Genomic DNA, 26651 nt, shown 5'->3' on the forward strand with positions numbered 1-26651 from the left:
CCATGATATAACATCAAAATGTTGCACTATGTTTTAAACTGTATTACTGTTCCAGATTTTGTTACAGTAAATAACACATAGCCCATATAATTAGCAAACATGTACCTCAGTTGTGAGAGGAATTATAACAGCTGGCAAATTAGATATACCTTGGGTAATATATTGTCCTTAACTGATGCAAATATTTATGTCAAGCAACCTTTTAAAAAAAATTAAAATGCTCAAGACATCCAGATGAACTAAAGATTTGGCTTGGATTGCATGTATTTTTATTCATAAATTATGTATCTTCCTATGTTTCTATAATGCAAATTATATGTCTGGTTAGGTGCCATGGAAGATTTCCATTTATACAACAATCCTTTCTTAAGTCTTAAAATAAATCCTTGCTTTTTGGTTGCATTAAATGAAAGGGACCATATCCCTGCTATCTTGGCAGACAGCTTCAAATATCCAGCCTGCCTCCAGCCCCTTGTTTTTAATACGTAGTACAGACCAAATTGACATGCAAAAAAAATCAAATCTGTTGGCCCTGCCCAACTATATAGTTAGCCAATGAGGGTAGGCTGCAGAAAGTAGCAGGTCAGTTACCTTACTGAGTCAAAATTAAGTACAATTGCCCAAAGTCCTCTCTTCCTCTGCCAGGCCACAAGTAATTGGTCCAGTTTAAGACTGAAAGCTGGACTTGTACAAGCATTGAAATTAATCATCACTGTCTGACTGCGCTACATGAAAGTAATAGCATCCCCTCTACCTTTTCTCTAAGCACAAGATATAGCATGAGATACTGGCAGTTTCAAAAACAAAGTACATTAAAATAAAACAATTCAGCATAAATGTTCTATATTACATTGCTCCATATGCATATTGTTATTCCATTAAAATTGTAATGCAACCCTTTTGCTATTGCTTCCACAAGTGCAACTGTGCTAAATACATTTTCTTTTCTGGTTAAACATCACTACATCAACCACACAGAGTAAATAAGAGGGTTATACGTCATGATCATCTATATCTGCCACATGCTTTTCTAGATATTCCTGTTTTGATAACGTATGTGCGGCCCTGACCTAAGTAGCCCCAGGTTAGCCTGAACTTTTCAAATCTGAAGCTAAGCAGGGTCAACCCTGACAAGTGTTTGGATGTGATATTTCTAAAGAATACCAAGGTCATGACATGGAGGCAATCAATGGCAAATCACCTCTGAATCTGTCTCACCCAGTGGCGTACCTTGGCAAACTGGAGCTCTGGGCAAAACCTGAGTTTGATGCCCCCCCATGGGCAGCCACCCTCCCCGACCATGACCAAACAATGATTTTTTCCACCAGGTTGTTTCAAAGTCACCATCACATCATAGAACATGCCCCAACTCACAAATCTGAACACAGCCATAGGATATGTCACACAGCAGAAATAATTTTTGAAAATTTCAAAATGTTTTATTACTGCTATGAAAACATTTTATGGTGTTGTATTCACTCCCCCCAATTGGAGGAAACAGCATCACTTTCAATGTTATTTAAACTGGGAGACCCAGATTCTCCCTTAAGGCGGATTTAAAAGGAGAATCTGGACTCCCTAGTTTAAACAAGTGATGCTGGAATCCACCCCCAAACAGCATCATTTTCAATGGTATTTAAACTAGGGAGCCCAGATTCTCCTTTTAAATCCACCTTAAAGGGAGAATCTGGAGTCCCCAGTTTAAACAACATTGAAAGTGATGCTATTTTGGGGTGGATTCTCCCCCACCCTGAAACAGCATCACTTTCAACGTTTAAACTGAGGACCTCAAATTGTCCCTTTAAATCCATGCCGAAGGGGGTGGTTTTAATAACAACAACAACAACCTTTATTAGGCATTGAGAGGGGGTGAATTTAAAAGGAGAATCTGGCGAAATTTAGGGAGTGCCTGCTATCAGGGGTGCAATTATTAAGATAGCAGCACCAAACTTTCAGGGTATTTTTAGGAGACTCTCCTGATGATACCACCCAGGTTTGGTAAAGTGCCACCTGCAGGCCAAAAACAGGAAAAAACACTGAAAATACAAAAAATCCCAAAAACGAACCTACATTTTTGGCGCCCACCACAAGGGGGCACCCTGGGAAACTGCCCACTTTGCCCAATGAGAGGAACGCCTCTGGTCTTACCTTGAAAATTCCACTAGGGATTAACTTAGATGTAACTTGTTAGCAAAAAAAAAAGAAAAGGTAAGAAAAAGAAAAAAAGCATTGTTCATTCAGAGTTATTAACATAAACATTAACAGGATCCCCTTACATATACCAGGACCCTCTTACAGGACCCCCTTACATAATCACAACTGGCACCTCATATCTATTCTTATAGGTTCCAGGTGTTTGGTCTAATCATTACAGCCTCCCCCGCCCCCACCCCCAGAACCAGTAGTCTTTGATTAACCTACTGGAATTTTGCTTACTTTTAAAATGTCACTTTGACTGCCAGTTTGATATATTTCAACCTATATACTGATGCATATTTGTCACATTTTGCTTAAACGTTTTTTAAAAACTCTAGCCCATGGTTAATTTTAGAAGCTTCAGTTTGAAAAATATTATGTGTACATTAAAGATAAACATGAGGAATTTCATGTTATACTTTATCCTATTTAAGCAGCACTCACAAAAACCATAATAATTGATTCATCCGAACTGTTATTTTGTAGTTTGCTTAATTTCCTAATGTTTGTTAACAGGTTTTTGGTCTAGGAACTGTTTAAGATAAATAAACTTTCTAACAAGAAATGTTTCAGCAGAGGGAGGTTGCACATGGTAAAATAATGTGTAAACTTTAAAGACACAGGAGTCCTTAACTGAGAATTTTTACTCTTGCACACGTTATATTCTGGAGATGTAGCATGGTCACTGCTTTATAGACACAAAACTGATTTGGAAGAATAGGTTTTTGAGAAGACTAACTCTTAAACATGTAAAGTCAACATTATGAAAATAAATTAGCAATTGAACATTTCTGTAAATGATCTGTAAAGTAAATCAGATAGAGAAACATATAAAAGAAGAAATGACAAACAGTAAAACAATCGAGAATAAAATGTGGCCCTTGATGTTTCACTGAGACAATGCTCTTGCATATTACTTTAAGACTAGATTCCACCCCATCCCCATCCCCACCCCCATGTTAGTTGAAATAAAACTGTGTTGCTTGTTGCAGCTTTACTGGATCCATTATAAGGGTAGAATAATGATCCAAGTAAAAAATGTTTCCTGCTGTGTTTTACTAAGCACTGTTGTAAATAAAAACGAGAATGGCAGTAAAGAGAGAAAATCTATAGTAAGCTCCCCTGCCTGTCTTAAGTCTAAGAAAGTACTGTCCAGGGGGCTGCTGTTTAGAGGACCATTAAGCTGTTATTGTGTTTCACTGAGCCTTGATGTAATCTAAGTTTTTACTCTCTGTTCCCCTCAGATTCTTTCCTCTAGCCCCTTCATCTACCATGAAGCTATATTTTAGTTATATTTTGGTACATACATCTCATGAACTCTGGAAACCTAAATGACTGCTGCCCTCAACTCAATGATTAGGGCATATCACTGCTTCAGAAATCCCCTTTGGTGTTTCAGCCAGTGGTAAACCTAAATCAGAAACTCCACTGTCTCCTCCTTGAAATATCTCATGTAGCCGGCCACACTACCATTTTTTATTAATTCAAAGTTTTGCAACCAGAGTCTCATTCCAGGAACAAACACATTTTCTCTGCACCCTTTTCCCATCAAAAAGGTCTATGAAATACAATTGATGAATGCATATTTTGATTTCTATTTATTAAAATCATTTATATACCATTTATATATTTAAAATAATTATATTGTTTTACTTCATTTTCAAAATGTATTACAGACAAACAGAAGAAAACAAGATTTTCAAAATAGGTATACTTCATCTTATACTTTAGGTTTCTTACAAACATAATTAAACTAATTTATATTTATAAGAATAATAAAAAACAAATTTTCTAATGAGTAAGTCATCTAAAGGAGAAGCAACGTAAGTCATCTAAAGGAGAAGCAAAGAACTATAGGTAGATAGAAAAATATTATTTTTAATTATTTTAATTAATTTCCCATCCCCATGCTTTTGCATGCAATGGGCTGAATGATTTCTAGGAGGTCTTGTATGATGAGAACAGATGAGCATTAATAAAAAATGAAATTTAAACTGATGGACAAGAGAGATAAACTGGTCTGCTTGAACTCCCTAAATATTGATAGGGCTCAGAGAGGCTAACAACATGATAAACAATACATTTCAACAATATAACAATAACAGTAACAATCATAAAATACATAAGACTAAATAGAACCAATTTCAGGTAGCAACTAAGCATTTCAGGCTATACAACTTATAAAAACAAAAACAGCATTAACAGACAATTCAAATGTCAACTAAATCCATACAATATCTAATACATTAATATAAATCAATACATTAGCAACATCTGAGAAGCAATATACAACAATCAAGTAGAAATATATTGATACATTTGCAACTAACTGTTTCCAACGCATCGATATATAAACTTCATGACAATACATAACCAATAAACTAATTTAAGCAACAGGGCAAAACAATAACAGTACAGTATACAATATAAAACATTACCAATAAACTAAAACTACCCTGTAAGACTAAACTACCCTTCGCTATAACTGCTGCAAGAATAACCAAGTAGAGCTACCTAGTTCCTACTCTACTCCTGACAACATACAAGAGAAACTACAATCCCTAGCTAAATACAAGAGAATTCACAAGTACAGACTAACAACTCCTAGTAACCTATACACCTAATAGTAAGCTACACTTAGGCAGGACCAGCGAAAGTGGTGATGTAAAGGTTCAGCACAGGGAGGCCAGCATTTCTTCTGGTATTCCTGCTGCCAACCCTGTTATTTAGCCCGATGTTGGCAAGCTGTTGGGAATCATAGTCAGTTCAATGCTCCAAAGGCACCCCCCGACCACAAACAGTACAGGCAAGTTCAAAAACGTCCACCACCGCCACCATGGAAATCCAAGTCCATCACTATAGGAAAACCTCTGCCACCAGTTCTCCTGTCATGGGCTGGCAACAAAGGAGGCACGAGGCAAAGTGTAGGGAACACTCACAGCATTACTGATAACAAAATAATCAAAGAAGCTCACCACTCCATTGGTGCAGCAAAGGTCACACAAGCTCAGTTCCCAAAAACCAGTTCAGCAAAGTCCATAAGGTCAGGTGTAACACAAGGTTCAGCAAAGTCCACAAAGTCAGGTTTACCACAAGAGTCAGAGCAAGGCAGCCAGCAATGTGAGCTGTTGTCATCTGCAAAAGCATGAAGCAGCAACCACCAGCCCTGTTTATCCATGTGGGACTAATTGCCAAGCTTCAGGGAGCCAAGTCTGTGAGCACTCCCATCTTGCGAGCAGCCAGTCTAGCTGATCGCCGGCGCTCTGTCAGGTCCTGCTGCAGCTGTTGCCGGCACTGCTCTAGCGGGGTAGGGGAACTAGGAGGACGGCAAGCTGGGGAGGGGCTGAAGGTGAGCTCTGGGCCTGTTCTGGGGGTGCTGGCTGAGATGGCTGAGCTGGCCCAAGGTCTGTAAGGCCATCAGAGGCCAGTGTAGCCGCAGCTGGGTCCTCATCCTCCAATGAGGTACTGCGGTTAGGTGTTGCTGAGTCAAAAGACTGGCATGACAGGCTGTCATCCTCACTGTCAGACACAGCGAGGGAACAGACCCGGACATCTCCTTTGCTCGGCCCCCTACTGTGACAGTTTAGTGTTCTATTCCTTGACTCTTCCACATGTGAGTTTAGCTTCCCCTCAGCATTTTAACACTATAGGTGCCCTTTTTAAAAAATGGTGGGCGAAGTCACTACTGCCAGCCACTCTGTAGGGGGTCTGTTTCTGTTAATTTCTTCTAACAGTTGAAAGTGTTTTGATTCACGTATTACTTGAATGCAGGTCAGGAGCCATTTTGTTAAGCATTCGTTTTTCCGAACCTTCCACATGTGGGCTGATCATCCAATTAGTAAACAGAAATCACCAGTAACAACAGTTTTTCTGGAGTAGGAAATGTCTCTAGTATTTCTAGACTCCATGTGGGGGGGAAGTGGGGTTGGTGCTGTGATGCCACCAGTGATGCCATTGGTGTCACGCAGAATCTTTGCTGAATATTCCTGTTTATTTGACTATATGCAGAAAAAACACAGTGATTCCACAGCAGAAGGGATTCAGAGGAAAGGGCATCCATGCGGAACGATTGTCCCAAGCTGATTTTAATGCTTGTGGCTTGATTGCCTAGAAAATCAGAAGGAAGCTGTCATGCAGAACAGTCCAAAATCTTGGGGAGCAAACAAAGATTAAGATAATGCATATTGTGATTGATTCTCCCACCAACTTTAATTCTCCACTCCTCCCCATTCAGGATGATATAAACCTTAAAAGTGCTTAAGTACTTTGCAAGCAAAACAACGCAGTTGGGACACATAATTAGAAATGGAGGAAAAGATTGACCTTCAGTACTAATTAATCACATTCCCTTCTTTCCAAGGACTCCTCAAGCTTCAAGCAGATACGCCCTCTGACAGTTAAGTATGTTCAAATGAGTAGTGAAAATAAGGAAAATAAGGAAAATAAGGGGTGTGTCTATGTAGCTTATGAAGGGGATGAAAAAAGTAACCTCACCTGCACTGTACTGTAAAGTTTAGGACTACATGAGTAGGTTCCTGCTCACCTGTTAGTGAAACTCAAATTCAGAGGCATAGGAAACTTGTGTTACAACACTAGATTGCTGAGGTTTGGGGAAAGGACAGCAAAAAGCTATCTTTCTGGCCATAGACATCAATAGTGTCATGCAATTGCACCAGTAATGAAGACAGATTCCCAGATGCTTGTCTTGTTTGAAATACCTTTAGATTCTAAACATGGGAACAAATTTAATTGACTCTATAATCTCCCATTTATTTCAGAATTAATGTTTAGTACATGATCTGCCATGTTTACAATGAAATTAGGAAAATACACAAGTCCCACAGGAAATTACCTGTTTAATCATTATTGGAACAATAGAAGCTTACAGTCAGTATTTTGGCTAGTACTTTCCAAAATGCAAAATCTTCACATATACCACATAGTCCAAACGCTGCCCATCTCTGCTACCTGCCCTTCTCACCTCTCTATTTATGTATCAATCTCCAATGTCCTACCTCTCTCTCTAGTTTCACTGCTTGCATTCTCTGTCCTTCCTCTCCCACCTCAATACAATTCATGGTGAGCTTCACTATATCCTAACAATACCTTCCGTAAATGTTGTCGAAGCAGCGGCTTACACGAGAGTAGGACACCTTGAGGGGTGCAAGGCAAACAAGAACTGCAAGACACACAGTCACCGTTCAGATCCGTTTATTTGCTAACCACCACCAAAGTGCTCCGCCAGACACAGCTGTTTCCAAGCTCCTTCCACTGAGTGGACTGTGTCTACTAATATACAAACCAGGTGCCAATCCGATGCCCATGCCATATCAGTCTTTGCACACGTTACTTGGTTATGCACACTGCACTGATTTACACACGGCACTAGCAGGAGGGAGTGTCCAACTGTCAAATAGATCATGTCCCATCTAAGCACATGTTCCAACACCCCTTCCATGATCGGTTTGACAGACATTACATATTTACACTTTATACATTGGATACAGACAGTACATTCAGTTGCTCACATAAAAGTACATACTTTTCTTTAGCAGTAGGCTTGGTTAAGGCGTCAGCTACATTTGACTTTGAATCCACATACTGCAGCTTAATGAACCCACATTGTACAAGTTCTCGTACCTGTTCATATTTCACGCCTATGTACTTGGTTCTAGCCTTTAGATTCTCTGTCTCTGCTAGATGAATGGCTGTCTGTGAATCCTCTAACACGGGGATTGGCTGTTGCACTGTTTCCCCTAACTCTGACAACAATGCTTTCAACCAGATCAGTTCGTTGCATGTTTCAGAGATGGCACAGAACTCAGCCTCAGCAGTTGAGAGACTAACTGAGGTCTGTCTGTGGGACTGCCAGGATACTGGTACATTGGCATAAGTCACTACAAACCCTGTGCATGACTTTTGGTTCTCACCGTCAGCAAAAGAGCTATCTGTTGTTGCACAAAGCACGTTACTCTGTTTCTCTGCTTTGACCAGTAATCCAAGTTCAGCAGTGCCATTCAGATATCGTATCACACGGGTCAGACCTATCCAGTCATGCTGCGTTGGTTTAGCAGCATGTCGGCTTAGCATGCTTACGGCAAAAGCCAGGTCTGGTCGCGTCCAGTTCGCGATATGAAGTAAGCTTCCTAATAGAGACCTGTATAGTTCTGGATCACTACACAGTCCTGTATCAGATCCTTTACAAACACATTTTGTTTAACAAGGGTACTATGTTCCGCCTCCATAGCTTCCTCCCACTTCTCTCTTTCTTCAGTGGGAAGAGATAAAATCTCTGCATAGGAGGACGGTTCAAAAACAGAAGTCTGACACACATAAACATTCTGACTGTGACCGTACCGGTCAGGTGGTACACCCTTGTTTATCCTTTTGGATGTGCGGGGGATAGTTCGTTCCACCTCCTCCCCTTCTGACTCTTCACTAGAGGAGACAGTTTGTTTATTTCTCGGACGTTTCACACTCTCTGAGCGCTGACCTTGAACAGCAGCTGGCAAAGCCTGCTGTCCATTAACTGTTTCAGGCTCAGTAAATGGAAGTAACACCTCTGTGTTTGAGTGGATTTTCTCCCAGTTCGCATGCTTAACAAAATTAGCACTCCGGGAGATGACAACCCGTCCAAAATGATGAAAGAAACGAAATCCTTTCGTCAGTGGTTCAAAGCCAACAAAGGTCAGAGTTTGCCACTTGGGGTCACCTGTCTTTCTCTGCTGTGGTGGCACCAACACATGAGCCTTACTGCCAAAAATCCTCATGTTTGACAAGTCAGGATTTTTCCCATACAGCAGGAAAAACGGGGTTTGTTTCACTACAGAAGACCACATTCTGTTCAGCACATATGTGGCTGTATTTATTGCTTCTGCCCAGAAGTACTCTGGCAAACCAGCATCTAACAGCATGCTTTCTTTCATATTTTTTAAGCACGGGCTATTTTTCTTTCCGATACGCCGTTCTCATGAGCCCGATAAGGATTCGTTTTGCGGTGTTGGATTCCCCTTCTTTCCAGCCAAGACTGAAATTGATTACCTGTCCATTCTCCCCCCCTGTCCGTCTGCAACGCAGTCACCTTATGACCCAGCTCCTTCTCTATCATTTCCACCCAGTTCTTGAACTTTGGAAATGCCTCAGCCTTCGACTTTAGGAAAAAGGAGTACGTGTACCTACTAAAATCGTCACACAGAACCATTAGGTACTTCGCTTTTCCCTGACTGAGTTGGAACGGTCCTGCAAGATCCATATGGACCAGTTGGAGTGGACGGACAGACTCTCTGGTGCTTCTGGCAGTTGAAGGATACGCCTTCACTTTCGTTCTGCCACACACAGAGCACTCCAAAAACTTTTTGCAGGGTTTTACCTTCAGACCGCTTTCACCTTTACTAGGTTGGCTAGTGCTCTGAAGTTCATGTGTCCAAACACACGATGGTAATAATGAATGCATTGGTCATGAGGAGGAACATTAGACATTGACACATTTGCTACCTTCTCAGACATACAGACAGTACCATTATCACTGTGTTCTAAATAATACAAGCCATTTAACAATTTCCCTTGCGCACACACAACTTCATTTTTAGATATTGTACATGTTTGATCAGCAAAAGTAACAACATACCCATCTGTCGTCATTTTAGCGACGCTGAGCAAACAGAAATCAAACAGGGGCGCATAAAGGACATTTTTTAATGTGTCCATGCAAAGCAGGCACGTAAGCTGTTCCTTGCTTCTCCACAGAGGCTGGAGTCCGTTTGCCAAACACACGTGTTTGATGTCTGGGGTACGTTGATCCTCTGTAAGCAAATGCTCACGGTTCACGATGTGCATAGAACAGGCAGAGTCAATGAGCCAAGTTCCATCTCTGTCCTTGTCAGTGCACGTAACCAAAAAAGCAGACGAAGAAGAGGCAGAGTCCCCTCTCCCAGGACCCTTCTTCTGTCTCTGTTTGGGCTTCCGTCGGTCCAGCACTTTCACGCATGCTCTTGCTAAGTGGCCAGGAGCTCCACACCGGTAGCAACGCCTGGTCGCACAAACAGCAGGCACGACGGACGAACTCTCAGGAGTTGTTTCCCTCTGAGGCTCGGCAACGCTCTTCTGGAATTCCCTCTGTCGCTCGCAGTCCAGCAACTTCGAGGTGACGTAGTCCAGAGTTAAGGCGGCATCCGCAACTGTCTGGAGGCTGCTGACCAACGACTCCCACGAATCGTCCAGCGGCCGAAATCAGCAGGTAGGCTTTATGTGAGTCCTCATAAAGCAGACCACGATCAGCCAGCTCAGAAAATAACGTTCGCATTTTCTGTAGGTGCTCAGAGACGGAGTCACCCTTCCGTAGCCTGAGGTGATGCAACTGTCTTGTTAGTAAGACTTTCACTCCAACAGACTCACGCTGGTAGACGCCTCTGAGTAAGTTCCAGCATTCGAGGCAGAAGCTGCGTCTTTGATGTATAGCAGTTGGAGCTTTCTACTGCCAAGATGATGGATGCTCTTGCCCGCTCCTCAGCTCTTATCTCCAACGCGGAGGGCTGCGCGGGTAAGGGAGCTGACACAAAAGTCCATAAATCCTCACGCAGAAGATAGGCTTTCATCTTCAAACACCAGGTCACATAGTTGTGCTCTGTCAGCCGCTCGAAAGGCAAACCGGCAAAAGAAGCAGCCATGGTGCAGCCGGGAACTGTTTCGCACACAGCAACAAAAACAGCTACTCTCGAGTAAGGGCAGAATCTGGGCCCATAACCTGTCGAAGCAGCGGCTTACACGAGAGTAGGACACCTTGAGGGGTGCAAGGCAAACAAGAACTGCAAGACACACAGTCACCGTTCAGATCCGTTTATTTGCTAACCACCACCAAAGTGCTCCGCCAGACACAGCTGTTTCCAAGCTCCTTCCACTGAGTGGACTGTGTCTACTAATATACAAACCAGGTGCCAATCCGATGCCCATGCCATATCAGTCTTTGCACACGTTACTTGGTTATGCACACTGCACTGATTTACACACGGCACTAGCAGGAGGGAGTGTCCAACTGTCAAATAGATCATGTCCCATCTAAGCACATGTTCCAACAAATGTTCTAGGGTGAGTATGATCAAATGCTATATATAAACTCACTTTTAAAATTTTAATGGTCTCTTATATATACAGAATGCAAGAGTGATTCCATAGAAGTGCTTCAAAGTATACTAACGGTGAAGTCCATACAAAGCCCAAGTACACAAAATGGGAAATCAATTTACATTACTTTACACATTCATCAAAAATAACATGAAAATTAGACCACGGTCACAACAATTACAGCAAATTCCAGTCTGCTTAACTTATATTCAACCTGCAGTCATTCTCTATTGAATGACAGTAGAATATTCTATAGTGTTTTCTAAGATGCAACTGCAAAGGCCCCCCCCCCCCCCCACACACACACACATTCTTAACTTCTGCTGACAGGGAAACTAGCTGACTTAGCTTGTCACTGACCTAGCTTGTCAGATTTTTCCCACCTTTTTCCCTTTAGGGACTAAATGCTTCAGAAATGGTAATGTTTGTTATAATAAAAGCACCTTCCCTCAGCCCCATAACTGACCCACTAGGTAAAGGATGCCCATTGATTTAACCTTTCAAGGCAAATTCCTTCATATGGCACACAAAATAATACTGAGACAGATTTTGACTTAAACAGAATAAAAGGTGTATTAACAGAGAGGAGATGGAAAATGAAGATAAATAATTTGGAGAGATGGAATTGATGAAGCAAATTAGCAGGGGAAATATGTGCACACTAGAGGTTGGCACAGAGATTCAGTGTTTAGTTCTTTAGGCACGGACTAAATAAGATTTTTCCATTTCAGTTCTCAGTTACAGTTCAGCTTAGATGTTATATAGTTGCTTCTTAGATGATTTTGGTTAATGGATTGTTCACACTCACAGTCTCGGTACATATAATCAGTACCCTTATACACAGAGGCGTAGCTGGGCCAAACTGCGCCCGGTGCGCAGTGTGTTTTTCCTGCTCCCATGGCCCCCTGCTCCCCCGTGGCACCCCTCCTGCCCCCGCCCCTGCCCCCGCCCCCACCCCCCTTCTCACACTTACCTTAGTTCCTTTTCTTTATCCAGTACTTTTTCAGGCTGAAAAAAGCGGCCTCTTCATAGTTCAGGCTTAAAACTGCCTAAGAAACTATACTTCACAGGAGACCTTGTGAGCCCCAAGGTCTCCTGGAAACTAGTTCCTCAGACCATTTTGAGCCTGAACTGTAAATAGGTCACTTTTTCAGCCTGAAAAAAGTACTAGAAAAAGCAAAGAAACTAAGGTAAATGTGGGAGGGGGCACCATGGGGGCTGCACAGGGGGATGCGGGGGTCGCAAGGAAAAGGGGGAGGGGTTGGGGGTGATTTTCTGCCCCCCAGGCATGCACCCAGTGCACAACGCACCCACCCCACACCTTTGCCACTCTGCCACTGCTTACACAGTCTCACAGTTAGAAAACCCTCAACTAAAACATAAAATACTCCACTGAAGAAACACAAAGCAAAGCCCAATACCCCAGATTAACTGATACCGAGGAATTCTTCCCTCATTTGAAGATGTTTCTTACTGGTTTATAAGTATGGACCTTCAGGTTGGCCCCTCAATAAACCCTCCCACCAGTTTTCTCAGTCTGTATATATTAATCTTTCACCAAGCTTGCAGGCTGATATTAGTAGAATCAGTCACACACTTTGACTGAACTATTCCTCTAAGAGATTATTTGCTTCAAACACAATTAAGGCAGATTGCTCTTAATACCAGAGACAATAAAGTCCCAAAGCCTCTCAAATTGTTCTGTCAGGGGGTTAACCACCTCCCCCCTGTATCATCTAGCCATCAACCAATCAGAGCGCAGGATGCCACAGTCAATCAGATGACTTCTCCTACTCCTAGGCCTTTATGCTTCACTCTGAATGTTACCAGTAGTTTGCTTTCAGATAGACCTGCACTTATAAACCAACTTTTACACTGCAGCCTGTCACAACAACATTATTGAAAAGCACCTGTGAGAGAATTCATATGCTTTTGGGGAAAGCCTTACATTTTTTTTGGTTTGCAAGTTGTAGATTTTAAGTTAAATACAAACGAGATTTCTCAAAACTGAGTTGTACCATAAAAACATTTTTATGTTTGGATCCTTCTGCATATAAAACTGAAGTACCCTTCTCATTAAAAATTGGCAACCTAATACTTCAGATTTCTTAGTTGTTTCTAATTGCTGCAGATGGTGAGACCTTACTTCGCTCAATAATCACACAACAACGACAGGCTGGAAAAGGAATGGGCCGCAGCCCAGTTTATTAAATATATAATAACACAATCAAAACAGAACTATGTACATTAGAGCTGGGCGGCAAACGGGTCGCACATCACATCCCAATATCCATGGGACTGACGGGAAGGGAAGCCCCAGAGATAGCACTCCGGCTTCACCCTTCCCACCCATGCTGAGGAGGCGGGCACCGGCTAAGCCCATGGCCGCCTGACAGCCCGGCCTCCTCCCGTGCTTGCTGGGGTGTCGGGCACCGGCTAAGCCCATGGCCGCCTGTCGGCCCGACCCAACCCCACTCCCTGGGGTGTCGGGCAGCGGCCCGGCCTGCCGGCCTGCCAGCCTGCCCGCCCCACCCCCGGCCCTTCCACAGGGCACAAGCCTGGGAGACCCAGCCGGAAGGCTCGTTTTCCCCCAGATGTGCGAAACCCGTTGCAAACCCGCCACGAGCTGCCCCCCTTGCAGCTCCCCGCCCAAGCTCCTCAAGCCTGAGCCTGTCTAGCCCGGACCCAACAGTTAAGGGTGTACCGGACCGATTGAATCCACAAGTCCATGCCCCACCGGGACAGGCGGACGCCATCCGGCGCAAACAGTTCTTTGTTGTCCCGGGTGATTTCAGCGTGGTCCGCCACCGCTCCCCCGAGGGAGAGCACCACCTTGGCGGCTGCCTTATTTACTTTCCTGCAAGCCCTGTCCACGGCAGTGGGGTCCACCACTCCCCTCCAGTGGACCCGCTGAAGCAGCTCGGACCAAACCAAAGTCATGCCGGGCCGATGCCTGGCGAGGCTCCGAAGCATAGTGGCCACCACATGACGGAGCTCCAAGCCCGACCTGGCCGGGAGATCCTCCTCCCCCGGGTGGATGACCAGGAGATCCGGTGTGGCCAACTGAAAAATGTAATCAATGAGCTTGGGCTCCAGCTCATGCCAAAGCATGTGCCCTTGCCCCAGCCATGTGATTCTTACGTGATCCCCAAGTCCGAGATGCTGGCCCCAGTCGGATGAGCAGGCGTAGTCCCCGACTCTGTTCACGAGGCTGTGCCCCATGACCCACACCTGTCGAAAAACAGTCTGCGGTGTCCCTGGAGGCACTGTGAAGAGAATCAACAAGTCAGATGGGGGCGAATGTAAGCCCGAAAGGCCCCCGACCGCCACCTCCCCAAGGTGCGGATGTCCTCCTGGGCCCTGCCCTCCTGCGCAGCGGACGTGGCGGCCCCAATTCGGAAGGAGTGCAACCCGGAATCGGCGGCCGGCAGCCCGGCCCGAGCCAGGCATGCCCTGAACACCGCCAGCATCTAGAACCTGGAGAGGGGGGAAATGTCCTCGTGTATCAGGAGCATGCCACCCACGCGAGGCCTGTGCCGGAGCCAAGAGATGAGGGAGGCGAGGGGGCAGGTGGCGTCGCCCGGCAGGGCCGGCATGGTGACCCAGGCACCGCGGCCTTCCTGGTCGGTTTTGGAATGGGCAAGCCACGCATGAACCATGTCCCCGGACAGGACTAAATGCTCCCTTTGCAGTGCGGTGCTGGACGGCTGGTCCCTGGTGGGGGCAACTAGCTCCCCGGGCCTGAAAGCTCCATGGTGCGCCAGATGGAAAGCGGCTGCGAAAAGTAACCGTTCATAGCGTGAAGCGCACACCTGCCGCAGCTCCCCGGTGACCGCCCTTAACACCTCCCTGGTGACTGGGCGCCGGAGGTCCCTCTGACTGGGGCCCACCCGCCGCCAGCCCGCCGCCAGCCATCGAACAACGAACGCCTTGGTCACATCTGGGAAGCCCGAAACCCTGCAGTAAAAGGCGATGCCCGCCAATTGCACCCCCATGGAGCGTGGGTGCATCCCCCGCCCATGGAGTTGTACCAAATACTCAAGTAGAAGGCCTGTGTCCACCCCGCCATGGACAGGGCGCCCCTTAGACGCTGCGTAGTTCCAGAAGTCGTGCACGGCTCTGTCGTACTGCCTACGCGTGGCCGGTGCCAACGAGTTCAAAACACCTGTGATGACGGCTCGCTGCCAAGGTTCCACAGGGACGCCGGCACTGTCGCCGGGAACAGCTCCGCCCCGGGGGCCAGACGCCGGAATCGATCCATCTGCTGGCGAGATAAAGCATCAGCGATCTCATTTTGCAAACCTGGAACGAAAGCAGCTTTAAAAGAAATGTTATAGGTGAGGCAGGTAAGAACAAGATTGCGAACCAAACGCATGACCCATGCAGATTTGCTAGACTGCCTGTTCACCACGCGCACCACCGCCTGGTTGTCGCACCAGAAAAGCACCCTTTTGTTGAGCCAGAGATCATGCCAAATGTGCACCGCCACCAAGATGGGGAAAAGTTCTAGGAAAGTGAGGTCCCTGGTGATGCCCTGCGTGTGCCACGCTGGCGGCCAGAGGCCCTGTGCCCACTGACCCTGAAAATACACACCAAAACCGTGAGCCCCGGAGGCATCAGAGTGCACCTGCAACTCCAAGCCGGGCTCCAGAGGTGTCTGCCACAAGGAGATGCCGTTGAAGCCTTGAAGGAAGGACAGCCAGACCTGCAGGTCGTCTTTTAGGCCCCGGGAGACCCTGATGTGGTGGTCAGGGGACTTGCAGCCAGACAACGATCTCGCCAGCCGGGAACAGAAGGCCCTGCCCGGTGCAACCACCCTGCAGGCGAAATTGAGGTGGCCCAGTAAGGACTACACCAGGCGCACTCTGCATTTGCGCAGGGGGAGAACGGACTGAAGCAGGTTGGTTAAGGCCAGGAGTTTATCGCCAGGGAGTGATGATGTGCCTAGTACCGTATCCAGGTGGATGCCCAAGTAGCTGAAGGCGGGGGAGGGGCCCTCCGTCTTGTTGGGGGCCAGGGGGACCCCCAGCTCGGCAGCCATGGTCTGGAAAGCCTGCAGGGCGACCTCGCACTCCCTGGTGCCCTGCCTGCCGATGAACAAGAAATCATCTAAGTAATGGGTCACCAGCCCGGAGGGCACCCGCTGCCTGAAGGCCCATTCGAGGAAAGTACTGAAAGCCTCAAAAGCGGCACAGGCAAAGGAGCAACCCATGGGCATGGCCTTGTCCACGTACCACATGCCCTGGAAGTGGATGCCCAGCAGCTCGAAATCCAGCGGGGAGATGGGCAGGAGCCGGAAAGCCGACTGGATGTCACATTTTGCCAAGGAGGCACCCGTGCCGGCCTGTCTGATGAGGCAGACAGCCTCGTCCAGGGTGGCGTACCGGACTGTGCAAAGCTCAGGGTCGATGTAATCGTTCACTGAATCGCCCCAGGGGTAGGAGAGGTGTTGAATTAAACGAAACTCCCCGGGGGCCTTCTTAGGCACTATGCCGAGGGGGGAGACCCGAAGGTTAGGGAGAGGAGGATGGCTGAAGGGGCCGGCAATGCGACCGGCCTTGATTTCCTTTGCAAGCTTGTCAGCCACCACGCCCGGGTGATCGTGAACAGATTTTAAGTTGCTCGCCTGGTAGGCCTTCCTGAGGCTGCGATAAGGGATCCTGAAACCTGTCGAAAAACCATCACCCAGCATGCGAGCCGCGCGCCTGTCGGGATAATATCGCAGCCAGTCCAGCAGCACCCCCACCCGGACGGGTGTGGGGGCCAAAGACTGCAGTGGGGCGAGGAGTTCAGTGCTTCTGGGCGGCGGCGACGCTGCCCTGGCCACCGGCATCTTTTTGGGAGGGCCTGGCGCCAGGGGACCGGGCCTGCTGAAAGGGAGGGCGGCCGGCTGTCTTGGGGCAGCCCGCCCGGCTGTGATTTCCAGAACAGTTGGAGCAAACGTGCTCAAACCTGCATTTGGGCCGCTGGCAAGCGCCTCTATTAAATTCCCAACAGAGCCCCTTGGCCCCCGCCCGCCCTGAGTAAGCCCTGGCGGACTTGTCCGGGAAGGGGGGTTCCGCGGCCCCTTTCATGGCAGGCTGGACCACAACCATCCATGTTTGGTCATGAATGAGATCCCAGCGGAAACGGCTCTTATGGGAAGTGTTCTTGCGATATAAAGCTTCTCGAGTAAAGTAGAAGCTATAGCTTGCGTGAGTTCTGCCGGCCAGCGCCAGGCCCGCAGCACATGGGCCATTATGGGCGCCAAGTGCACCAAGCCTCCTACAGGGAGGTGGCGCCCGGGATGAAGGGCTAGGTATCTTACGGTGAAACCCTGCAGCCAGTTGTTGAAATTCCGCTTTCGGCCGCCGCCGGGTCCCTCCGTTTTTTGTCGGCCTTCCCGCATCGGCTGACAAAGCCATGTTCCCCCTCCCAGCCGAGGAAACTTGAAAATATCCCGCACGTGAGTACCCGTCAAGGGCCTGCTCCCGGAGTTTTCTGGGGAGATGAGACCCGGGAGGATTGCCATTGTCGTCAGGGGCCGGGCCAGGGGACGGCGCCACGCTCACCCCCCAATCGTTCCCTACGGCCAGCGAAGCCAAGGGGAGGGCGGGCACCTTCTCCCCTTGGAACCAAGAAACTCCCGCTAGCCTGCGTAAAGTTCATCATCCCCTCGGTAGACTCACCCCTGACGATAAAAGAACCTGGAAGGAGCCGCTCTGGAACGGGCGAGGGAACAGGGAACACCAGCGATGACCGCTTCTTCCTCCGGCCCCTCTCCCTACCTCGGAGGGAGGCGCGGACGGACTGGCGATCCACCGGCGATGCGGGACGCGCTGACTGGTGGGGAAAGCTGGAGGTCCTCCGCCGTTCCACTCGTGGTGCCCGCCCGCGCCGCGCCGGCTGCCGTCGGCGCAGTGGGTTCAGATTCCCCTGCGCCGCAGGGGGTCTCCGAATCCCCCGCCGCTCCGCCGAGGGCTTGAGAAAGGTGCAGCAGCATGTCCACCAGGTTCCGGACCAGGGCGGAATCGGGGCCCGGCTCGCGGGCAGGCCCGGGCTGGGGGACCACTCCGGCGCCGTTGGAAGTCGAAGGAAGAGTCTCCCCAGCCGGGGAGAACTGTACCCCCCATCCCACCGGCCTGCCCCTGCCGGTCGGGGACAGGCCCAAAGCTGCGGCGGTGGCCGCCCGTGCGGCCGCTCCGATGCGACCCACCACGGACCCTCCGTCCCGAAGTCCCCGGGCTGGTCTGGAGCCCAGACCCTGTTGGAAGCGAAGTGGGCTTCGAGGCGGCTCTGCCCGAAGGTGCCGGCCCCCCAGCGTGGGGAAGCTCAACTTGCTTCTTAGCCTCGCTTTTGGCCCCATTCGACTTCGAGACCGAAGCAATTGTCGACCAAAGGAAAGGAAAGAAAAGGAGAGGAAAACAAGGAAGGTGAGTAAGAATGGAAGCGAGAGAGAAAGAGAGTGGGCAAAGGCCGCAACCAGTCTCCTCCTTCCGGGCCTTACACGAGACGCAAGCCAAAACTACCACGCTTTGCTGGGTCTCGCCGCCGGGAAGGGCGCGGACTGGGCGAGGCGTCCTTATATACCCTGGCTCCTCCCGCCTTTACGGCTGGGAGCCAATCATTGCACCCAGTTCTGCAGCATGCCGCCAAAACCATGAATGCCCATATTTCGCTCCGTTGCTCACCCCGGCAGCAATGGCTGCCCCCGGTTATTCGGGTGCATCTAATTAAGTTGTATAGCTGCACAACCAAGAAAAATACATGACTTAAAACAATCATTGTCTCAGTAGGAGTGGGTGAATTTGCTTGTGCAATGAACAACAGTCTCCTTTTTACAGGATGAAGTAGTGATAGCTCACTCTTTGCCAGCTGCCATTTTTTTTACGAGGTTACAATTATCCCTATGTAACAAAGAATTATGTATTAATTGGTCCATCTACCACCAATCTCTCAGATCAGGCTAAAACTCCACTGAACTTAATCATTTTGGTAAGAGCAAATAGTATTTGTCTACCATTGTAAATTACTACCATATATACTTGCATATAAGTTGAATTTTTCAGCACATTTTTTGTGCTGAAAAAGCCTCCCTCGACTTTTACGCGAGTGAGGTGTATTTTAAAAAATATTTTAGGGTTTTTACTTTGTTGGCTGCCAGGGGGTGCAGTTTTTAGGCTAGCAGCACCAAGATTTCAGGGTATCATCAGGTGACACTCCTGATGATACCAGCCAAGTTTGGTGAAGTTTGGTCCAGGGGGTCCAAAGTTATGGACCCCCAAAGAGGGTGCCCATTCCCCATTGTTTCCAATGGGAGCTAATAGTAGATGGGGCTACATTTTGAGGGTCCATAACTTTGGACCCCTTGAACCTAACTTCACTAAATCTGGGTGGTATCATCAGGATAATCTCTTGCTGATACCAGCCAGGTTTGGTGATGTTTGGTTCAGGGGATCCAAAGTTATAGACCCCCAAAGAGGGTGCCCCATCCCCCATTGTTTCCAATGGGAGCTAGCAGATGGGTCTACCCTTTTGAGGGTCCACAACTTTGGACCCCCTGAACCAAACTTCACCAAACCTGGATGGTATCATCAGGAAGGTCTCCTAAAGATACTCTGACATGTTGGTACTGCTAACATAAACATTCCTTCCCTAACAGGCACCCTCAAATTTCCTCCAGATTCTCCCTTTAAATCACTCCCCCCTTCTGAGTGGATTTAAAGGGAGAATCAGGGCTTACAGAGCGAGTTTACTGTTTTTCTTTGAAATAAATATTCAAAAACATTTAACCTACTGATGCCTCAATTAATGTAATTTTATTGGTATCTATTTTTATTTTTGTAATTTAACAGTAGCTGCTGCATTTCCCACCCTCGACTTATACGCGAGTCAATAAGTTTTCCCATTTTTGTGGTAAAATTAGGTGCCTCGACTTATATGCAGGTTGACTTATACACGAGTATATACGGGCAGTGGTGGGATCCAAAATTTGTAATAACAGGTTCCGATGGTGGTGGGATTCAAACAGTGGCGCCATCACACACATGCACCTCCAGTCCCAATTGGGCAGGGAAGTTGCTTTAGTAACCCCTTCTCGGCACTCAGAAAAAATTAGTAACCACTTCTAGAGAAGTGGTGAGAACTGGTTGGATCCCACCTCTGTATACGGGTATACATAATACTATTATGTATTTCAAATGCTAACAGATACTCAAAAGTAATATTTACAAAAAACGATAAAACATAAATATGGTTCAAATAAATTGCCATTTTACAAAAAGGAATAGTATAATTATTTTCTTATAGAAATCATTTATGCCACTGATTCTATAGATAAATAAAAGGCGCTGGCAACTTAATGCCCAAGCCATAATATGGTATATCCTCCTTATGCCACGGAAGCTTTACTTGTTTTACAGCACAAGTGCCAGTGTAATTCATGATTTCTTGGGATCTTTTAAATTAAGAGTTCTATGATTGCCTGTTTCTATTAAGGAAACCATAACAATACTTTTCCTTTTCAAAACAAAGGCATTTCATTCTCCAGCCACTCAACTGGGACGTGACAGTGATTAATTTCTATGTTGCATTCCTTTTTTACACTAATTCAAGATCGTCACCACTTTTTAATAGCTAAAGGATAAAGATTTCTGCCGGGTATTACTGTTTAGGTAATAGATTTAACATCTTCATATTAATGATTATAAAATATGACTGTTAATAACGGCCCCAGAATCAACTGGGCCATAATTGTGACAGGGAGCAGGGTACATGGTGAGCTCGGAGCAATGAGCATGCATGCCCTGGGCTGGCTGTGCAGCTGAGCCACACCCAGCCCAATCATGTGATGTGCATGAATGTTAGAGGTGGAGCATGCTCCCTATATATTAGGCAGCACACGGTTGCTCCGGCCTTCTTCAACACCTCGAGCAAACTGACCCATCCTCCCTCCCTATTTGGGCAGGGTTTTTGTGCTGCTCATTTTGTCACAGCCTTGGCGGTTTGGGCAGAGGAGTGCATCTTTAAGGGGAGGTCAAGCTTGCACACAGGTCCTCCCCGTGGTTGGGGGCTTCTATAAGAGGCTTGGGGTGGGGACGGCTCATGGTGCATGCCATGGAGGCCTCTGCAATTCGGGCCTGACACCCCAGCAGGAAGGGGGCCTCAGCGGGCAGGTGCCAGGTGGCCCAGTACCTCCTGTCCTCCCCAATATGGATTAAGGTGTGGTGCTGGGGTCAGCCTGGGGTGCTGACTGGCCACAAAATAGATGCACTGCTCTTGCTTGCCCAGCTTCTACTTCAATAAAGGGCTGCGGCCCAATTTAATTCCAAAATGTGTCCTGTGGTTATTCACCAGAAGAAACCTCTGCAATATAAACCTGTTACATAGCAAGACTCCAGAAGAACACAGTATCATAGAAACTGATGTGTGTCACATAAAATTTATTTATACTATTAATAAAGCAGTATAAAAAAGAAATGGTTTAAGATGCAGATTTTTAAAAAACTTCCTATTTTTATTTTAGTCAGTCAGTTTTAGTTTAGCTGGGTAATTAGATTTTGTTAGTTAATTAGGGTTTTTTTAATTGGCTGTTGTGTAGAAATATACTGCACAATATTTCCATAGTGTTTAATATGCAGTTTAAGGTCATTTTCACACATGAAACTTAGGTCACTTACACATGAGTTATTTGTTCTGGACTGAAAACATTCGGAAAACATCCTTCTCCTATTCCAGCTTCCCCTCAACATCAGGGTCTTTCCACGCATGGTGTCTCCTGAGTTCTTATCTTCTTTACTGCAATCTTTCCCAAAGCAGTGGTTAAGTAAAGCCAGTATAGCACCCACATGGATAGTAAAATCCAGTTGTTCTTAGCTTTGCTCACATCAGAACCATTTTCTTTGCCATTTCCTACTATCACTGGATGACTATGTTTTTTTTTAAATCAGCAATTGTCATTATAGCATTATAAATTATATCATGTCATCTGAATTCCTCAGTTTCATTTTCAAATGAGTAAGTCTCTGGTCCCTTTTATTGTGGAGATATCTAATGTTATAACACTATGAGGATGTGAATTGCTGATTTAAAAAAAACAGCAATAGTTCCCATTAGTAAAGAGGGGGAATGGCCACTGTGGAGGACTGGGGAAGGGAAAGTTTGCCATATGAAAGTACTGTTGCTATAGCACTATATTGGCAGCCACAGCAGCAATGAGGAAAACATCCAACCCCATTCTCATGTGGAAAATACCTTAAACTAACCTTTGCCTTGTACCATGGTGAGGAGCGGCACACAAGGAATGTTTTTAGCTTCACCAATCCTGTGTGCCCAACCCTACAATTAAACTGAAGTTGTTATAATAATTGAAGCTATGGGGCTGGTATGGATGGCACACAGGATTGTCAGCCGGCACCCAATACCCAGCAGGAGACTGGAAGCACACTATCAGGTCAATAGAATGATATCATTTACAGAGATTAACCTGGAAGTGACACATCATTAACACAACACTTTAGCATTCATCAAAAACTCCCTGGTGAATGCTTGTGTGCTATGTTGAGGGCACGACATCACTTCCAGGATCAACCAGAAATGACATCATACCATCAGTTAAACAGCAATTTTGGACATATTTCCCCCTAGCCTCCACCAAGTAGTGATGGGTCTGGGGTGGTGACATATTATGCTATACAAAATCCACAGTTCCTCATTTTCTGTTTTCTGTTTTCATTTCTGGTTTAACGCAAATCCTCCCACCCCACCCCACCCCACCCCAGATTGGCATTTATTCTGTAATGTATAGACTAATAGTTTTATAAAATGTAAGAAAATGTTTATTAATAGGTACAAAACAAGTAATGAGAATATTTTTCACAGGAAGAAATGAACATCTTTATTGTGATGAAAATCCCTGTTTTCCCTATTCACGAAGTTAGCATATATAAAAATAAAATTCTTTGGCCTTTTCCACACTAGTTTCAAGAATATTTTCAAAAATGTTCTTAACTACCATGTTTGTCCACACCCATCTTCTCCAAATGTTTCATGGCCACTGTGATGGGGGTGGTTTTGTAGGGGGGAAGGGAGATCATTGGTAGAAATTAGACTTTAATGATTCTTTGCTTTGATTATCTTAATATTTGCTTTGATTCTCGATGCTTCATAGATTCAACCAAACAACAACAACAAAATCCACAGCAATGACAAAAATAAAGGTAAGAGGGAAAGGAGTGAAGTCAGGGTTGCAAAAAATGGTGCCAAAGGGGAAGTTGGGCAACAGCACAGAGGCGAGGGAAAAAAGCAGCTGGAAAGATAATGTAAATGTGACCACACAGCAAGGGAAGAAGCTTGGAAGCATTTCAGTCTAAAGAACAACTGTAAGATGGTTTTCAAATACAATGGAGAAAAAGCTACTAGGAAATGTTTATGTAACTAAAGGGACAAAAGACTGCTGAATTCCATGGAAGAAACACTTCATTTCCTGCCTGAAAATATTTTTAATGATGCGTGTGGAAAAGGTCTGTGTTTGTAGCATAGTCTAAGTTATTAAGCATGATCCATTTCCCTATCAATGCTTACAGGGACCCCCCTCCAAATCACTTCTTCTTTTGTAGATTCTATATCAAAGTGCAAGCTCCAAAATAAAAAGGAAATACACCTTCCTCATAAGTCAACATTGATATGTGTTACATTTAAATTCCAAGATAGATATAGTTTCATGGGTTCACATTAGTTTTACAAGGATGACCCCAATCTGATAATATTTTTGTTGTTTCATACAAGGCTTGATACATGAAACATTAACTATCCTTTCCATCATACTGAACAGTTCAATAACAGGGTCAGCTCAAATCATCATGAGGCAAAAGACAGACTTACAGTGCTCTCTGTAGTACTGAAAAGGTCATGGTTCTTGGAATTGCAGCAATTCCTATTCTCTCTCTCTGAATTCTTACCTCTTTTAATTCAAGACTGTAATCACAGTGGCCTTAGCCTAGAATTGCCTATTGCTTTGAGCAGGGAATGACAACACAGGGATATAGTTTATGATGACATAAAAGTTCCCCTAGGTCATCTTCAAAATGGCACAGAATGTTTTATTCTGTTGGCATCAAATAAACAAGTCTCAGCTCTAGTTCTCTTAGCAACAACTAAATTATATCTCAAGAACCTAAAGTTCTCTTTAAGTTTAAAAGCCAAAGGAAGGCATTCCAGCATTATTCTATTCAGTGCCCTTTGGCAGGCAACCTACTCATTAGCCAGGATCTCCTATATAAACCCTATCTTGGGCTTGGCTCTTTCTGGGTTTTTCACTGGAAAGCTGCACGTACCAGGTTGCTGCTCCACATCTTGTACCTTTGTATCTAGCCTGTTTGAACTCCTAGCCTTGCTTGACTCTGGATTGTCTGATTTTACATTTGTTTGTCCTTGACCTTGGACTGTCAGACTACATCTTTGCCTGCCAACTGCCTTGACCTTGGACTGTCTGACATGTCACTGTCCAAGGTGAAGGCAGGAGACAGGCAAAGATGTACAGTTTATATAGGAGATCCTGGCTAATGAGGCTAGGATCCTGCAAGGACTTAGTCCTCCTCAGATGCCTCCATTTCACAGAGCATTCTGCCATACCTAGCAGCAATGCAAGCATTTATTTGTGCAGCTGGCTTGTTACTCAGCTCCTCTGAAGTAACTGATGGCTCTCCCAGCTGCATAGCATCAGGCTCTGTTGATGACTCTGCCTCAGCTGGCCGGGAAGGGTTTAAAGCTGGCTCTTCCTTGGCTGGCAGGACAGGGCTTAGAGCTGGCTCAGTTGTGTGGTGCAGCATGGGAGGGACTGGGGAGGAGGAAGGAGGAGTCAATCTGGGGATCAGGACCATGGGGGCATTGGCAGGAAATACAGCTCAAGGAAATCAATTCAAGCCTAAGTAAGTGCTGCCTGAGCTGAAGAATAAATTATTAATTTGACCTTGTGAAGAGAAATCCTCTTGGTAAGGGATAGATGAGATCACAGGCAATTTCCTGGAGATGGGAGTGGGGATAAGAAAGGCAGAGAGCCATGGGGAAAATAACTGTCCCCAGTTGGTTGTGGTGGGTTTTCCAGGCTGTGTGGCTGTGGTCTGGTGGATCTTGTTCCTAATGTTTTGCCTGCATCTGTGGCTGGCATCTTCAGAGGTGTATCACAGAGGGAAGTCTGTTACACAGGGGCTGAAATTCTTGTTTGTTTGCCAAGTCTTTTGAGGGGGTTTGATTGGCAGACATTTTATAAGCAGAGGGAGATTTGAGCTTTGTTATTTTATTCTGATTTAATTAGAAATGTTTTAAACTATTATTGTAAGACACTTTAAACTATGAAAACTGATGAAATGTAAATATTTTTAAAATAAAGAGTTTAAATCCTGCTGGGGAAGGGATGTTTTGTGGCCCATTTCGCCTGGCTGATTCAATAATATTCAGATTGCAAATACTTTTTCCATGGATGCCTCCTTTCCCTCTCCCACCTACTTACCGAGTGATCCTGATGGGAAGAAATCAGCACAAAAAAGGGATGTTTTCTTTAAATATCTTGATCCTGCCCCCCCCCTCTCTCTCTGTGTGTGTGTGTGTTTGTGTAAACCTGCATAGTTTAACTGGTACTGGACAAAACTATTCAAAATGCTGTTTATAATATGTGATCAAATGTGGCGTTTACGTCAACATAAAACACGAATTGTGAAGAATACTGATTATTTTTGTTTTTGTGAATCCATAATGGCAACCTTCAACTATATAAAAAGAAAATCCATTATCCTATGACACAATGAACATACAGCTAATGGGAAAATGTCTGGGATGATTTTTTTTTTCAGACATGTTTGTGATGCTCTCTGCTGAGCAGATTTTTCTCAAGCCTCTCTTTGTAGGAAGCTGGGGGTGGGGTTGTCTTCACTGCTAGTTTAGGCTCAAAGGTTGAGTTTTGCTATCATGTTCATCGAGCCCACCAAGGTTTCACAGTATATGTGGAAGGACAGACTCCTTTTTATTTACGGTGGCATTGTAAGAGTGAGGAAATGCAGGTTAGTAAACTTCTGTCCTGCAGCAGGGCTGCCAAGGCAACAATGTAGATCAGCCACATTTCTTTCCAGTGGGTTTTGCAAGCATTTCTTTCCACTCTATCTCCCAGTTTCTGGACAGAGTAATGATTAATATTATGGTATGAATACAGAGTCTTGGGCTCCATGTTATTTGTTCCTTATGCAATGTTCCCAGTTATTGTATTCAACAGGATTCTGGCATCCTAATAATTTCATACACTGTACAATCACATTGGGCAAATTGAATATACATACCAGCTAAATAAAATCTATGCTAAATAT

The 26651-nt window shown here is 45.7% G+C and overlaps 1 protein-coding gene across 2 annotated transcripts in view; it reads right to left on the reverse strand.

The window, feature by feature from the left end:
* SAMD5 (sterile alpha motif domain containing 5) overlaps window positions 1-26651 on the reverse strand; it is a 302826-nt gene that overhangs the window by 155405 nt on the left and 120770 nt on the right. The window contains exon 2 of one of the 2 annotated variants that reach the window (XM_048489102.1): window positions 5919-6303. The exons of the other annotated variant lie outside the window; for it this stretch is intronic. Within the exon in view, the coding sequence (XP_048345059.1) occupies window positions 6187-6303 (117 nt within the window). The 3' untranslated portion in view covers window positions 5919-6186. Of the gene's footprint in view, window positions 1-5918; window positions 6304-26651 lie in introns of those variants that run through there. 2 annotated transcript variants of the gene reach the window in all.

The sequence above is a fragment of the Sphaerodactylus townsendi genome, linkage group LG01, assembly GCF_021028975.2.
Source record: "Sphaerodactylus townsendi isolate TG3544 linkage group LG01, MPM_Stown_v2.3, whole genome shotgun sequence".
Taxonomy (NCBI): Eukaryota; Metazoa; Chordata; class Lepidosauria; order Squamata; family Sphaerodactylidae; genus Sphaerodactylus; species Sphaerodactylus townsendi.